The sequence below is a fragment of the Notolepis coatsorum genome (genome assembly GCF_963971535.1).
Source record: "Notolepis coatsorum genome assembly, chromosome: 3".
NCBI classification, from domain to species: Eukaryota; Metazoa; Chordata; class Actinopteri; order Aulopiformes; family Paralepididae; genus Notolepis; species Notolepis coatsorum.
Window position 1 is genome coordinate 83,432,687 of NC_140167.1, and position 16,460 is coordinate 83,449,146.

The following is a 16,460-nucleotide window of genomic DNA, read 5'->3' on the forward strand; positions in this document are numbered from 1 at the left end:
CATGTATACGTTCGCGTGTTATCCCATGGTGAATATTGTATAGTTTCAGAGTGATCCTGGCCAATTCCTGGAAGCTGCATTATGGAGTGCTATGTGAATTTTCCTAAAGGCATTCGCGTTGCTTGCCTGGACACGTTACTATTTCCAAATCAAAGGTATATAATAGGTATTATGTTTCATCATAAATGCATCAAAGGGGGGGGGGGGGGTTGTTTTTTGATGCTCTGATCAGCAACGGCATACGTTTTGGAGTATGTTACATATCGTTGCGATCGATGTGAAATCATTGTTGGATCAAAGTAAGATGATGTCATATAGTCCTTACCTTTACTAGGAGGTATCCCAAAAAGAATATTCCAATCGTCTGATCGTGATTTCGAATATTGATGTCCCTTGGGTCCCTGACATGAAGTGGCACAAGATATGCCTCAAGTGTGCTGAACACGTTTAAAAGTGCTCGGATGAAGCGATTCACTTGGCTTGGTCTAAATTCTCCGCCCGGACCATATACAATGCAACACAAAGTGTGAAATAAGGTTTCAAAGGGTAGGCGATACTGCCACCTAGCAGGATTCGACCGGTATTGCACTTTTGGGGTCTCAGAATGAGTTCCAATGGTAACACCGAGGTCCGTGAGACTGTATAGAATATATAGAATGTATAGACTGAAAGAAAAAACGATGAAAACGATCGAAAACCCGACTATACTCGGGTTTTGGCGCTCAACGGTTGGCGAGATAACCAGACTATAGTCATGGTTGGCCGTGAATAAGTTAATGTAAGGGTTTACTTCTTTATTAACAGTGAGGTTGATGTAAGGGTTAGGTTTATAAACAGTGGGGTTAAGGTAAAGCTTAATGTAAGGGTTAGGTTTATAAACAGTGGGGTTAAGGTAAAGCTTAATGTAAGGGTTAGGTTTATAAACAGTGGGGTTAAGGTAAAGCTTAATGTAAGGGTTAGGTTTATAAACAGTGAGGTTAAGGTAAGGTTTAGGTTTATAAACAGTGAGGTTAAGGTAAGGTTAGGAGACAGTAAGTGTTCCAATTTCACGTCACGCTTAGAATGCGTCCTCTTTCCTTACTGGAGAGGTAAGAGGCGTGGAGGTCAGCTGTGATGAGAAGTGCTGACTAAGCTCCAACCCAGCTGCTCTGAGATCAGATTAAGGACCAGAGCCGCCGCTGCCCACTTCTTCTTACTCTTCTCTTCACTCTCCTCACTCCCTCTTCACTCTCTCTCTCTTCACTCTCCTCACTCCCTCTTCACTCACTCTCTCTTCACTCTCCTCACTCCCTCTTCACTATAGCCTCACTCTCTCTTCACTATAGCCTCACTCTCTCTTCACTATAGCCTCACTCTCTCTTCACTATAGCCTCACTCTCTCTTCACTATAGCCTCACTCTCTCTTCACTATAGCCTCACTCTCTTCACTCTCTCTTCACTCTCACCTCACTCTCTCTTCACTATAGCCTCACTCTCTCTTCACTATAGCCTCACTCTCTCTTCACTATAGCCTCACTCTCTTCACTCCCTCTTCACTCTCGCCTCACTCTCTTCACTCTCACCTCACTCTCTTCACTATAGCCTCACTCTCTTCACTATAGCCTCACTCTCTCTTCACCATCTTCACTCTCCTCACGCTCCTCACTCCCTCTTCACTATAGCCTCACTCTCTCTTCACTATAGCCTCACTCTCTCTTCACCATCTTCACTCTCCTCACTCCCTCTTCACTATAGCCTCACTCTCTCTTCACCATCTTCACTCTCCTCACTCTCCTCACTCCCTCTTCACTCTCGCCTCACTCTCTCTTCACTCTCACCTCACTCTCTCTTCACTATAGCTTCACTCTCTCTTCACTATAGCCTCACTCTCTTCACCATCTTCACTCTCCTCACTCCCTCTTCACTCTCGCCTCACTCTCTCTTCACTATAGCCTCACTCTCTTCACTATAGCCTCACTCTCTCTTCACCATCTTCACTCTCCTCACTCTCCTCACTCCCTCTTCACTCTCGCCTCACTCTCACCTCACTCTCTCTTCACTATAGCCTCACTCTCTCTTCACTATAGCCTCACTCTCTCTTCACCATCTTCACTCTCCTCACTCCCTCTTCACTATAGCCTCACTCTCTCCTCACTCTGTTCACTCTCTCCTCACACTCTCTCTCCTTAGTATCTCCCTTCTCACTCTCTCTTTACTCTCTCTCTTCTCACTCTTCTTACTCTTATCTCACTTGTATCCCTATCTCGTCTCACTCCCTCTTCACACTCTTCACTATCGCTCTCTTCACTCTCTATTTCTCCCTCTATTTCTCTTCTCACTCTCTTCTTACTATTCCCTCACTATCTCTTCTTACACTTCTCTCTCACTCTCTCTTCTTACCTTCTCTCACTCTCTGTTCTCACTTCCTCTTCTTACCTTCTCTCTCACTCTCTGTTCTCACTTCCTCTTCTTACCTTCTCTCTCACTCTCTGTTCCCACTTCCTCTTCTTACCTTCTCTCTCACTCTCTGTTCTCACTTCCTCTTCCCCTTTTGCGGAGTGTCTGATTTTCTGTGTGGGAAGTTTCATCCTTGGTCATTATGTATTCAGTGCGTAATAATAAGGCTGTAAGTGTACTGCTGAATTTTATATAGTCAGACTAAGTTAGCCATTTGGCTAACCCGCAGGAATAAGATCAGGGGCGTTGGTCCTACGGAATCAGTGGCTATGTTGAGGGGAATGATATCTGCACGCCTTAGGTTGGAGTTTATGTATTTTTCACTGAGACATGATGTTGGTGCATTCAAGAATGCCTGGGGACTGGGGAATGCACTATGTACTGTGGGGGGGGGGGGGTCTGAGCATATGCATTTGACTGTCAATTGTGTTTATGTGCGCTGAAGGAAAATGTTGGGATATATTGGGGTGTGAGTGTGGTGTGTGTGGAGGTGAGAGCGCGTGTGTAGGTTGGTTTTATGAAGACCATTATCTTTAAAAAAATAAATAAAAAAATCGTATCTAACCCTAACTAACCTTACCGTCATGCACTTATATATACTAATATACTAACCTACACTGTAGCACTCAACACTTTGAAGAACATTGTTACTCAGCTGATAGAGTTGTGCCCTTCCTGATGACTTGTCGTACATAGCTTTGGATAAAAGCGTCAGCTAAATGACTAAATGTAAATGAAGATGCCGTGAGGTTTTTGTCTCTACTGGCAATTTTTTTTGTTGTGATGTTTTTTTTTTTTTTTTTTATATATAATCTTTTTCCCCCTCCTTTTTCCTCCGATTTTCTCCCATCCCAATGTTAGTCGTTATGCCAATTCCCAATCCCCTTCCTGGTCGCTGCGCACTTACCCCCCACAGTCGGTCTGGGAGAGTGAAGGCTATCACGTGCTTCCTCCGACACACGTCCAGCCAATCAACCGCTTCTTTTCACCTGGCAGCGCAGACTCTCACTGAGAGCGTGTAACGTGTGGAAGGATCACACTACCGCCCTTAGATCCTATCTGCGCTTAGCAGGCGCCCCGACCGAACTGTAGGAGTCGCTGTTTACAACGACCCGGACCCACCCCGCCAGCTTCTCCCACCCTCTAATACTGCCAATTGTATTAGTGTGAATGGCCAGCCAAGCTGGTGACAACCCCGGAGCTGTGAGCTGGATTCGAACAGGCGAATCCAGCGTCTCCGGGGTTGGTGACGAACGCAATCTCCGCTACGCCACCTGACCGCCCTGTTGAGATGTTTTAATAAAGAATATCAGAAGTCAAAGTCTTCTCACTATCCTCACTCTCTCCCTCTTCTCACTCTTGTTATCTCTATTCTGACTCTTCTCTCACTCACTTCTTACTCTTCTCTTCACTCTACTCACTCTAGCCTCACTATCTCTCCTCACTCTCTTCTCACTCTCTCTCTCTTTTCTCTCACTCTCTCCTCACTCTTCACCCTAGCCTCACTCTATCTCCCCTCACTATCTCCTCACTCTCTTTGCTCTCTCTTCTCACTCTCTTCACTCACTCTTAACTATCTCCATCTTCTCAATCTCTCTGCACTCTTCACTCTCCTCTCTTCACTATCTCTCTACCATATTCTCACTCTCTTCTTCCTCTTCCTCTCTCTTCACCCTAGCCTCCCACACTCTCACTCTCTCTCTTCACTCTAGCCTCACTCTCTTCTCCATCTCTATCTTCTCAATCTCTCCTCACTCCCTCTCTCTTCACTATCTCATTATTCTCTCTCTTCCCACTCTCTTCTCACTGACTGTTCACTATCTCTCCCTTTCCTCTCACCCTCTCTTCACCATCTCTCTCTTCTCACTCTCTCTTCTGACTCTCTTCACTATCTCTCTGCACTCTCTCTCTTCTCACTCTCTCTCCTCACTCACTCTTTACTTTCTCTTCTCACTCTCTTCTCACTCTCTTCTGACTCTCTTCACTCTCTCTTCTGACTCTTCACCATCTCTCTTCACTCTCTTCTCACTCACTCTTTACTTTCTCTTCTCACTCTCTTCTCACTCTCTTCACTATCTCTTCTCACTCTCTTCACACTCTCTTCGCACTCTCTTCGCACTCTCTTCACTCTCTTCTCTCTCTCCCTTCTCTCTCTCCTTTCTGTGTGGTGGTGGTGGGAGGTGTTCGTGGTGGTTGTAATGGTGGTGGTTGCTTGCTGCATCGGCAAATGCCTGGGGGGGGGGGGGGGGGGGGGGGGCGGTGGTCTGAGTGGTGCAGCAGGCAGCGTGGAATTTCACAGCCTGCAGAATTTGGTGCCATTTTTGAGACCAGACAGCAATCTGAGAAGGAGGAGTGTAGCTCCGTGGGTAAACTTACAACTTACCCTCCCACCCGCCTCTCCCCCCCTCTCCTGCCACCCCCCTCCACCACCCACTATGTCCCCTGTCCCGCTTGTCCCCCTGGCTTTTGCTTATGTCCACATTTTCCCAATGAGTTGAGGAGGCTGTGGGGCCAGGAGGTGGGGCCAGGAGGTGGGGCCAGGAGGTGGGGAGGCCTGGCTGTGGGACCAGGAGGTGGGGAGGCCTGGCTGTGGGACCAGGAGGTGGGGAGGCCTGGCTGTGGGACCAGGAGGTGGGGAGGCCTGGTTGTGGGACCAGGAGGTGGGGAGGCCTGGCTGTGGGACCAGGAGGTGGGGAGGCCTGGCTGTGAGACCAGGAGGTGGGGAGGCCTGGCTGTGAGACCAGGAGGTGGGGAGGCCTGGCTGTGAGACCAGGAGGTGGGGAGGCCTGGCTGTGGGACCAGGAGGTGGGGAGACCTGGCTGTGGGACCAGGAGGTGGGACCAGGAGGTGGGGAGGCCTGGCTGTGGGACCAGGAGGTGGGACCAGGAGATGGGGAGGCCTGGCTGTGGGACCAGGAGGTGGGGCCAGGAGGTGGGACTGGGAGCCTATTCTTTATTCCCAGCGGAAGAGTGCTGTCGAGTGCTTCCGCGTTTTCCCTGATTGGCTGCGACACGCCCCGCGGCAGCCGCAGAGCGCGCAGAGCGGCAGAGCTTGCGGCATTATGTAGCCGTAATCCCTGATGTTTTTCATTCGACGCTTAGCTCAACTGGTATGCTGCCGTGCTGTGGATCCTGCGGTCCCGTTGGTGACAAGTTCGATTCCCTTCATTTTTTTTTTCTTTTTTTTTAACGTGCATTCTTTCGCCGGTTAAGTTTAGGCATGTTAACTTTAAGCATTGTTTCGGAGTTGGTTATGGTTAAGATTAGGCATTGTTTCGGAGTTGGTTAAGGTTAGAAGGGTTAAGTTTAGGCGCTGTTAAGGAGCTGGTTAAGGTTAGAGTTTGTCTTAGAGAATGGCAATAGACAGCCTATTTCCGCACTGCCGCTCTCTCGCGCGGTCACATGGGCGTCGCAGCCAATCAGGGAAAACGCGGAAGCACGCGACGCACTCTTCCGCTGGGAATAAGCTACACGCGGACTGGGACCAGGAGGTGGGGAGGCCTGGCTGTGTGATGTTTGCTTGTTTCATTTAACAGACACAGGCTGCACCACAACACTGACACACGCCTCACCAGGAGAATGTTCAGTTACTTCTCATGTCCGTGACGCCTCACACAGGGAGCCACCTTGGAGGACCGGATAAGAGGGGGGGGGGGGGGGGGGGGGGGGGGAGAGGAAGAGATGGAGGGGTGACGGGGTTTTGGAAAGGCGAGCTGGCCTCAAAAGGTGTCCGTCACACTACAGATACACCCCCCCCCACACACACACACACAGCAAAGTGTTACTTTCACTCTGCCCTCGTCATGACAGCCTTTCAACCTCACCGTGTCTCTCTCTCTCTCTACATACACTATTACTCTCTCTCTCTCTCTCAACATACACTATTCCTCTCTCTCTCCTGACTGATCACTTTCCACGGTGTGTGTGTGTGTGTGTGTGTGTGTGTGTGTGTGTGTGTGTGTGTGTGTGTGTGTAGCTCTGACATGTATAAAGGGCGTCTCTGGCACCGCCACCCCATACGCCCAGAACGCGGCCGGGCGACGACCTGCTGAAAAACAGCCCTGCTCATAAATTAAAGTAGATTTATGTATCTCCTCCTCGTGGTCCCAGACCCCAACGCCTCTGCGGGGAGAGAGGGAAAGTGATCTCCTGACCTTTCAGCGTTTTACCCTTCTGTTGTCTTTGATCCCGAGGGAGATCCATTTCCTATTGGCTAAACACGGCGGCACTGATGGAACGCGGCAGGTTGCACCCCCCCCCCCCCCCTTCCCACAAGTCAGGGAGAGAGAGTGACCCCCCCCACACACCACACACAGTCAGGACCGGCCACAGGGGGTCGTGGAGGGAGTGTCATACTGACAATCAGGGTGGTGCAGTTAGAACAGACGGCCCCCCCCTTTTACACTAATGCTTCGTAAAGTAGAGAGTATTAGAACAGTCAGCCCCCCAGCTGGGTAGCGCAGCGGACTAAGCGCCTGCCTACCACCGCAGAGACACTGGGATCGAATCCAGCTGTCAGCGGTACCTCCGGCTTGGTCGGTCGTCCAGACTAACACAATTGGCGGTGTTAGCGGGCGGGAAGCCGGTGGGGTATGTATCCTGGTCGTTGTAAACAGCGACTCCTACAGGTCGGTTGGGGCGCCTGCTCAGCGTTAAGGGAACTGGGGGAGGTAGTGTGATCCTCCCACGCGTTACACTCCCCCGGTGAGAGTCCTCGCTGTCGGGTGAAAAGAAGCGGTTGGTTGACTCCACATGTGTCGGAGGAAGCGTGTGGTAGTCTTCACCCTCCCAGACCGACGGTAGGGGGTAAGTGCGCAACGACCAGGAAGGGAATTGGCATAACGACTAAATTGGGGTTGGGAGAAAAATACTGAAAAAGGGGGAGAAAAATTATAATAAACAAAAAAAAATAACAGTCAGCCCCCACCTTTTACACTAATGCTTCATAAAGTAAAGAGTATTAGAACAGTCAGCCCCCAGCTTTTACACTAAAGCTTCATAAAGGAAAGAGTATTAGAACTAGTGCTTATCAGAGATGTGCTCATTATTATAAATCTAGTGCTCATCAGAGATGTGCTCATCATTATAAATCTAGTGCTTATCAGAGATGTGCTCATCATTATAAATCTAGTGCTTATCAGAGATGTGCTCATCATTATAAATCTAGTGCTCATCAGAGATGTGCTCATCATTATAAATCTAGTGCTCATCAGAGATGTGCTCATCATTATAAATCTAGTGCTTATCAGAGATGTGCTCATCATTATAAATCTAGTGCTTATCAGAGATGTGCTCATCATTATAAATCTAGTGCTTATCAGAGATGTGCTCATCATTATAAATCTAGTGCTTATCAGAGATGTGCTCATCATTATGAATCTAGTGCTTATCAGAGATGTGCTCATCATTATAAATCTAGTGCTTATCAGAGATGTGCTCATCATTATAAATATAGTGCTTATCAGAGATGTGCTCATCATTATAAATCTAGTGCTTATCAGAGATGTGCTCATCATTATAAATCTAGTGCTTATCAGAGATGTGCTCATCATTATAAACCTAGTGCTTATCAGAGATGTGCTCATCATTATAAATCTAGTGCTTATCAGAGATGTGCTCATTATAAATCTAGTGCTTATCAGAGACCAACCACTGGAACCAACCAACCACTGGAACCAACCAACCAACCAACAGAACACAGTGGTTAACACATTGTCCGCCATGCATTGTACCCATCCTTGGGCCCAGTCTGCCAGTGCTGTAACCCTATGGAGATGTTTACCTTCTTTGCAGGGCTATAACTTTTTTAATATTATAGCTATATCGACATTACTATGGCCCATTCAACATCGGGTATCTATCGTTCCGGATGTGGGAACGTTATATTTTTTCATTCATACATTGTCGTGTTAATACCGTCGTGAATATAAGTATGTTTTTAAGGTTTTCTGCAGTAATTCCTAAAATGAGAGTTATAGGCCCTGACGCATAGATAGATTATCGATTGGCGTTTCTTTCCTATACACGCTATATTAAAAAATTCAAATGTATATGATTCGGTATACATTATGCTTCATCACGCGTGAAGGAAAGGGGGGGGGGGGGGGGGCGTTTATAATTCCTTGATCGTCAGTAGCGTCTTTTTTTACTATGGGTTGATACGTTGATCGGATGGATTGCCGTGAAATAAATAAACAATCGGGCTGAAAATAACATTAGATTCCTCTTACCGTTCGCCGATGAGACTGGAGGAAAAATATTCCAATTATTTGACGTCGATCTGCTAGATCCATTTCCCGTTTGTATGACGCAATAAACGCCGAAATCATATTGATTATTGCATTTAGAAAGCGATCCCAATGCACTCGATTGTGTCTCTTGATCCACGTTACAAGATATTACTACCGGAGGATTCTCCCAGATGCACCGAGCGCCACTTCCGGTTTGGCTTGGAGTGTAACTCGCCCGACATCCACCAGGCGGCGGTATTGAGGCATTGCAATATCAGAACAGGGTCCAGCTGCAGTCCCGGAGGGAGGCTGGATGAATTATGAATGCCATGGCGAAAAAATTAAATATTGATCCCAAAAACGAGTTAACTCGTTTCTGGCGCACAACGCATGGCGGGCAATAACGAGTATACTCGTTTTTGGCGCACAATGTGTTAAGAGGAGCTCCTTCCCAGCAAGGGTCTAAACACGTTTCGCAATTATGCCACAATAATGTGGAACGCCCTTCCCACAGCCGTAAAGGAATGTGAATCCCTACCCTCTTTCAAAACCGCTCTCAAAGTGTACCTATGGGTGGCTGCAATTTGAAACTGGCCCCGGTAAATGTCAAAATCCCGTCCCCCACTCTCCCACACAACCCCCTCTAATGTACAGTTTCTTCCCCTTCGGACTTCTATTTTATTATGATGTTCTCTCTCTTACACAGTACCGTATATTTGTATGGACACACACACACACATCCCTTCTCTCTCCCTTACTTTATTAACCCCCTGAGGGAAACAGTATTTTTGTTGTGTCCTCCTGTTACACACACACGTACACATTTTCACCAGAGGGGTCAGTGTAGTGTGGAGCAGGGAAGGGGTTCGGTGTCTTGCACAATCGGCCGTGGCCGGGGATCGAACCTGTGACCCTGCAGTCTCTCTAACCTCTAGGCCACTTTCCTGTCGTCGTCACTGCCCGCCTTGTCTCCAAAGAGCTCAGCTAATTGATTCATCAAAGCAAATACATTGCTTGTGTCCTCCTTGTTTTTATTTTTTTTTATTGATCTTTTTCCCCCTCCATTTTCCTCAGATTTTCTCCCATCCCAATGTTAGTCGTATGCCAATTCCCAATCCCCTTCCTGGTCGCTGCGCACTTACCCCCCACAGTCAGATCATCTGGGAGAGTGGAGGCTATCACGTGCTTCCTCCGACACACGTCCAGCCAATCAACCGCTTCTTTTCACCTGGCAGCGCGGATCCTCCCTGAGAGGGTGTAGCGTGTGGAAGGATCACACTATCCCACTCAGGTCCTATCCGCGCTTAGCAGGCGCCCCAACCGAACTGTAGGAGTCGCTGTTTACAACGACCCGGACCCACCCCGCCAGCTTCTCCCACCCTCTAATACAGCCAATTGTATTAGTGTGAACGGCCAGCCAAGCTGGTGACAACCCCGGAGCTGTGAGCTGGATTCTAACAGGCGAATCCAGCTCACAGCTCACAGCTCCGGGGTTGGTGACGAACGCAATCTCCGCTACGCCACCTAACCGCCTGCTTGTGTCCTCCTTGTGATGTCACAGAGGGCAATGATTTTGAACAGTTTGTCCAAGCCTATTTCCATGACATGTCCTTTTTAAACAGAAAGCACTGGTGATGACTGTACCTCGAACAGGCCCCTGGCCACGGGAAAGATCCTGCGGGACACCTGCACAGCCTGCCCCGGGTCAGACAAGAAGGGCAGCCAGCAGAGGGCAAAGGTCGCCAACACTGTCACCGCTAACTTCATCAGCAGCAACAACCTGGGGAGAGGCCAAACACACAGCATGTGTTTAGAGAGAGAGAGACACTCACACAGCATGAGTTTAGAGAGAGAGAGACACTCACACAGAATGTGTTTAGAGAGAGAGAGACACTCACACAGAATGTGTTTAGAGAGAGAGAGACACTCACACAGAATGTGTTTAGAGAGACACTCACACAGCATGAGTTTAGAGAGAGAGACACTCACACAGAATGTGTTTAGAGAGAGAGAGACACTCACACAGAATGTGTTTAGAGAGAGAGACACTCACACAGAATGTGTTTAGAGAGACACTCACACAGCATGAGTTTAGAGAGAGAGAGAGAGAGAGAGACACTCACACAGCATGAGTTGAGAGAGAGAGAGAGAGAGAGAGAGAGAGAGAGAGAGAGAGAGAGAGAGAGGAGAGAGACACTCACACAGCATGTGTTTAGAGAGAGAGAGAGAGAGAGAGAGAGAGAGAGAGAGAGAGACCCCCCCGATCATGTTTTTTGCCACCGATACCAATCACCGATCGTCTATGAGCCATATCGGCCGATACATTGCAGATACCGATCGTTTTTGTTATAGCAGCTGGCAGTATTATACTGTAGGTCTAACACAGGCCATCTCTACCACTAGATGGCCAGCTTACAATAGTCATTTCCGCGGTGTTTCACTATGGTAGCAAAGCTGTGTGTGTGTTCTGTATTATAGCTGGAGACAATGGTGTGGCTCATTTGACAGACACTACTTGTAGTGCAACATGGAAAAAATTGTTTATTACACGCTAAACATTGCGCATTTCCAAGATAATCCAGTCTTTTTTCATAGATTGCGAGATAAAACACGTTATGTGCAATAAGCCCGAATCATTCTGGTTGATTCCCTGAACCCCCAAAAAGGTATATAACATGTACATATGTACCTTCACAAAATCATCAAGGGGGGGGGGGTCGTTTTAACTCAAAACTGTGATCGTGTTTGCCGAGCATGTTTTACGTCCGGTGAAACACAGAACTGTGATCGTTAGAAAAACACGTTTCAGGTTTGGTAAAATAGACATAGAATATACCTTACCTTAGCCAGAAGGTATTCCAAAAAAAAGAATTCCAAGTGATTGCATCGCCATCGCGATTACCAGTGTATATGTCTATACACGTTTCGATGGTAAAATACGCTTAGGCAACGGAATTTTGAGGCGATCAATGTGAATCTCTGTTCAAGCAGGAGGAGGAGTCCTTACCAAAAAAATTAAAAAAAGGAAGACTTGTATCCACGCCAAGCCATTCCAGTTCATCCACAGACAATACTGCCACCTGGTGATATTCGATCGGCATTGCAATTCCAACTTATACAAACGACCCAGGGATGGCTAGAATGACCCGGATGATGATTTAGAACGGGGATCAGAGGAAAAAGATCAAAGGATCTAAAAACGTAATATTGCGTGTTTAGTGCTCAACCGCTGGCGAGCAAACACGTAATATTACGTCATTGGCGCAGAAAGTGTTAAAGTGACCTTTTCATTTAGTTTAAAGTGACATTTTGTTTAAAGCGATTGTTTAAAGCGATTGCAGCATGTGTTTCATATGCATTATCTGTATTATGTGCGAGACAGCGCCAACACGCAACAAGTCGAAATTCTCCCCTATATCCACTACAAGCAGCGTCTGTGCATGTCCGACTGCTCCACTGTCTGTGGGTCTGTCTACTCTGCTTTGGTCCAATCACATTCCCCCACCCACAGTCTGCGAATCAGAGGCAGAGTAGGGCGGGTCTTCATGGTATGTGTTACAAAGGATCAGATTAAACCGAATATATATATTTATTTATTGATATATATTGCATAGTATTTGTATATCGTTTGATATCCCTTGTATATTCCTTGTACATATACACGGAATATCCCTTTAGTCCAGCCCATAATATTTCATTCTCCTATTGGACAGTGGTCCACCGGCGCCAGGGACCGGCCCCCGGAGCCAAGTTCAAAGTCACCGACACGACATGTCTGTACTTGCCCCGGCCTTGCCCAGGGATACGGCGACAGAAATGAGAGTGGCACTATTTGTTCACCGTGCGTATAAATACGGCGCAGGTGAATGTAGAAGCCCCTTAGCCCTTTACCTCCGTACCCTTCGTCCATTTAGTATGTTACCGATAAGTTGAAGCCTCACCCACGATACAACGTGCGGTGAAGTATGGCCTGTTTGGCCTCAGAATAGAGCATCGAGACCGCGTGCGAATTAGTAACTGAATTGTCAGAGTTTGACGCTATACCGTCGAGTGCGACATATTTCTATTGAGTCTTTAATAGTCTATTTGTGTATAGTGTATTGTGCGGTTAGAATTCTATAGTGACCAGCATCTCCAACGCTTTCTCGTATTAGCTAGAGTTCTTATCCAGGCTGGGCCGACCGCATGGCGCTTTCACCCGAGGAGACCTAGGCGAGAACCGTATGGACATGTACACTGGATTAATCTACCCGACGACTACATAGCCCTTTGCGGCTGGAATATATTTGCTTTGGTCCTATGATTTATGGAGCGGAGAACCAGCCGACGCTGCACGTGTTGGATTTACCCCGAGAGGAGTCAAGTCGAGTCGGCGCTCAGAGAGCCTGAGGCCGCCTAGCTTTCTTCACTGTAGAGCTACAGTCTACAAGAGAACCAAGCTGTATTCGTCTGTGGATCAAGAGACTACTGCACCGGCTTCTGTACCTGAAGTCTCCCTAGTCATCGTTGACCAGACGTCCTACTACCGACAGATCTTCTACCCCCTTGCTGGCTTACAACCAGTGGGAACCCCTTCCAGTATCTCCCGCTATTACTAGTGTACCATAGATATAATTCCCTAAGATTCAGGTTGTATAATTACCTCCTGCGTAACCAGAGAATGGACATTCGTTATTGATTTGCCTACGCATACTCCTTTGCCTTACAAGTGCATTCAAAGAATAATGTAAAGTATCCTATGTACCTTTTGCTCCATTAAATACTTGATTAATACCTTTGACTGGAACCGATTTCATTGTGGGAAGTGTTCATCATATTCATATATCGTGTACTGTATGGCCAGTAATTAAAGTACATAAAGCGGTAGTGGTTTAATGATACCATACTTATCAATACAGTCAGGGAATTGTACCCCTCAGTTACAATTGGTCCTTCGAGCCGGAGGGTAACTAGTGTAATATTAATATAGTGGTATTAATATTGAAATGGCCTATGATGAACACTCCACAAAACGGTCCTCCTAAAGTAGATCGCCCGCAGCGTAGACGGCAGCCACCTCAGTACTTAGAGGATTACGTTGCCAGTATACTACCTAGCCTTCTACAGACGGTAAACGCGGAAAAAGTAGAAAGTAAAATTATGTCCGACCCTATCAACCAGGCTACCCCGCCAACAGAGGCCCTAGTGGGTTCTAATGTAACTGACCAAGCTCACGGTAGGGACCAGGAGGGAACTGACACGACTTTACCCCCCGCCAAGACCGAAGAAGTAGTCCCCGGAGAGCTCCAGGAGAAAGGTAACCCTCCAGAGATGGAACTCTGCCCGGTACAAGAAGAGGAGAGCGCCCAGGAGATAGAGCTCCAGGACTCCCCGCAGGAGAACGCATCTCCAACGAGTACTGCCAGGAGCGAATCACCTCAACCAGCGTCTTCCCCCAGCGAGGCGGACAAGATGCTGGCACAGGCGTTCCTCGCCAGCCTAGCAGCCTCAACAGAGCGCGATCGACTCCAAGCACAGACGCTTAGTGAGCGCGAACATTCTTCCATGGAAAGAGAACGCCTCCAAGCGCAGCAACGGAGCGACGAAGATCGTATACGTCTAGAGATTAGACGCCTTCAGACGGAAGAGAATATGGTAAGAGACCACGCCGAAGCCCAGCGCGCCGCCGCCGAAGCCCAGCGCGCCGCTGCCGGTGCCCAAAGAGAAGCAGAGCGCGACATCGCTCTCACCAAGCGCGACCGATTACAAGCGCAGCTAATGGAGCAGCTGATCGCCAGGGCAACACCCCCTCCCTCCGCACGGGGTTCCAGGGCCTCGTCAAGACACGGGTCAAGGGCACCCTCCCCTAACCGATCAAGCGACCCTGAGCCCGACCACCAGAGAGAGCCTATACCCCCCTCCGAACTCCTTCCCCGACCGGTCCCAGTGAGACCCAGCTACAAGGAAGGAACGGTATACACCACGGAGAGGCTAAATAGACGACTACAGGATCTAGAGGACCTGACAGAGGAAGAAGAAGAGGGAGAGGAGGAGAGTCAAGCCCGACAGCAGCACAGTACTCCACAGGACCAGGAGGTCCAGTACAGCCCAGGCTCTACCCCCGCGGCTCTGCGCTACAGACCCCCGACTCAAGTCACGGGTGAGATTGACGCACGACCAGTCCCGAGGAATAGCACCTGGATACGCGGGCCATGGTACCCTGCCGGTACCAGCCCACCGAGAGGCGTAAGAGGAGACTCGCCTAGGAGGCCTCTCTTCCAACGCTCACCGATGTGCCAGCCATCTACGGCATCATACATTGGCACACCGACGTTTCCAGACTTCACCCATGAGAACAGAGCACAGTACACGGAGCTACGCATGTGCTTAGAGACAATGATGGCTGATGTAGCTGATGAACGCCACAAGTATACTATCCTATTGAAGCACCTCAAGGTGCCCCGAGCGCACAATATAGCGCTGGCCTATGCCACCTCTACTACCCCATACACAGCGGCTCTAGCAGCACTCGACCAAAGATATGGACGCATATGGGACTACGTAATACAAGAGATAAGGCATATTGACCGCCTACCCCCAGCAACAGACAATCGCTCACTAGACGACCTGTCTATCAAGGTACAATCCCTGGTAGGGATGCTGGGGGCGCAACGAGAAAAGGGTAGTCAAGTCAAGTCAAGTCAAGAGTTTTAATTGTCACGGCATACAGGTATACAATGAAATGCGGGTAGTCTTGCCCGCAACGATGTGCAATACAGTGGTACATATAATAGAATCAAAAGAAGAAAACAACATTGTGCAGTAACAGGTAGCAGGTAACATGGAGTGACATCTCGGTATCTGTACATAGTTATTTACAGAGCATGTGTGACATGCTAGTTAGCTTTGGTAGTGCAATACACTGTTCCTGTTATTCTAATTTAAAGTGTCCTTTCTTTTGGCCATAAGTGTGCGTGTGTGCGACATGAGTGTGTGCCCGCTCATGTTAAAGTGTTAAGTGGCTGCTCGTGTGTGAGCGTGCACAGTGTGCGTGTCGTGTGTGTGTTCATGTGTGCTTGTGTGTGGACAGTTCAATGTTCTGAGCACTCAATGTTCATTGTTCATGGCTCTGATGGCCTGGGGGAAGAAGCTGAGCCTAAGCCGCTCTGTCCTAGTAGCTGGGGTTCGCAGGCGTCTGCCTGACCTCAGCAGCTGAAACAGGCTGTTATTGGGGTGGTGAGGGTCTTTCATTATCCTGCAGGCTCTGGATTTGCACCTCTTGTTGTATAGAACCTGCAGGGGGGGTAGTGCAATACCCGTGGTACGCTCGGCTGAGCGCACCACTTTCTGTAGGGCCTTCTTGTCCTGTGCCGTGCTGTTTCCATACCAGGCAGTGATGTTTCCGGTCAGGATGCTCTCTACAGCTCCTGAGTAGAAGGACTGGAGTATCTTCCCCGATACTCTGAACTTCCTTAACTGTCTCAGGTGGTAGAGACGCTGTTTCGCGTTCTTTACTACTGTGTCTATGTGTGTTGACCATGTCAGGTCCTCTGCACGAACTATACGCAAACTCTAATGTCGAGAGGATTTTAGAGAAGCTTCCGCCCGCCCGACAAGAGCGCTTCAGGCGGCAAAGAGACCACCGTGATCCTAACGGTCCCGAGCCATCCCTCCTAGACCTAGCCGACTTCCTGGCGAGAGAAGTCAGCAGCCTGCGATTGGATACGTTCGTGCGGAGCACACCAAGCTCCAGAGAGGGACCTAGGAGAGCAAACGATGGCCGAAGATTGGTGACTGTCATGCACCAATCAGAACC

At 48.5% G+C, this 16,460-nt stretch overlaps 1 protein-coding gene across 1 annotated transcript in view; it reads right to left on the minus strand.

Moving 5' to 3' along the window:
- Positions 1 to 16,460, minus strand: part of alg6 (ALG6 alpha-1,3-glucosyltransferase) — a 139,012-nt gene that overhangs the window by 57,980 nt on the left and 64,572 nt on the right. The window contains exon 8 of the mRNA XM_084310150.1: positions 10,310 to 10,445. Coding sequence (XP_084166276.1) covers positions 10,310 to 10,445 — 136 coding nt within the window. The remainder of the gene's footprint in view (positions 1 to 10,309; positions 10,446 to 16,460) is intronic.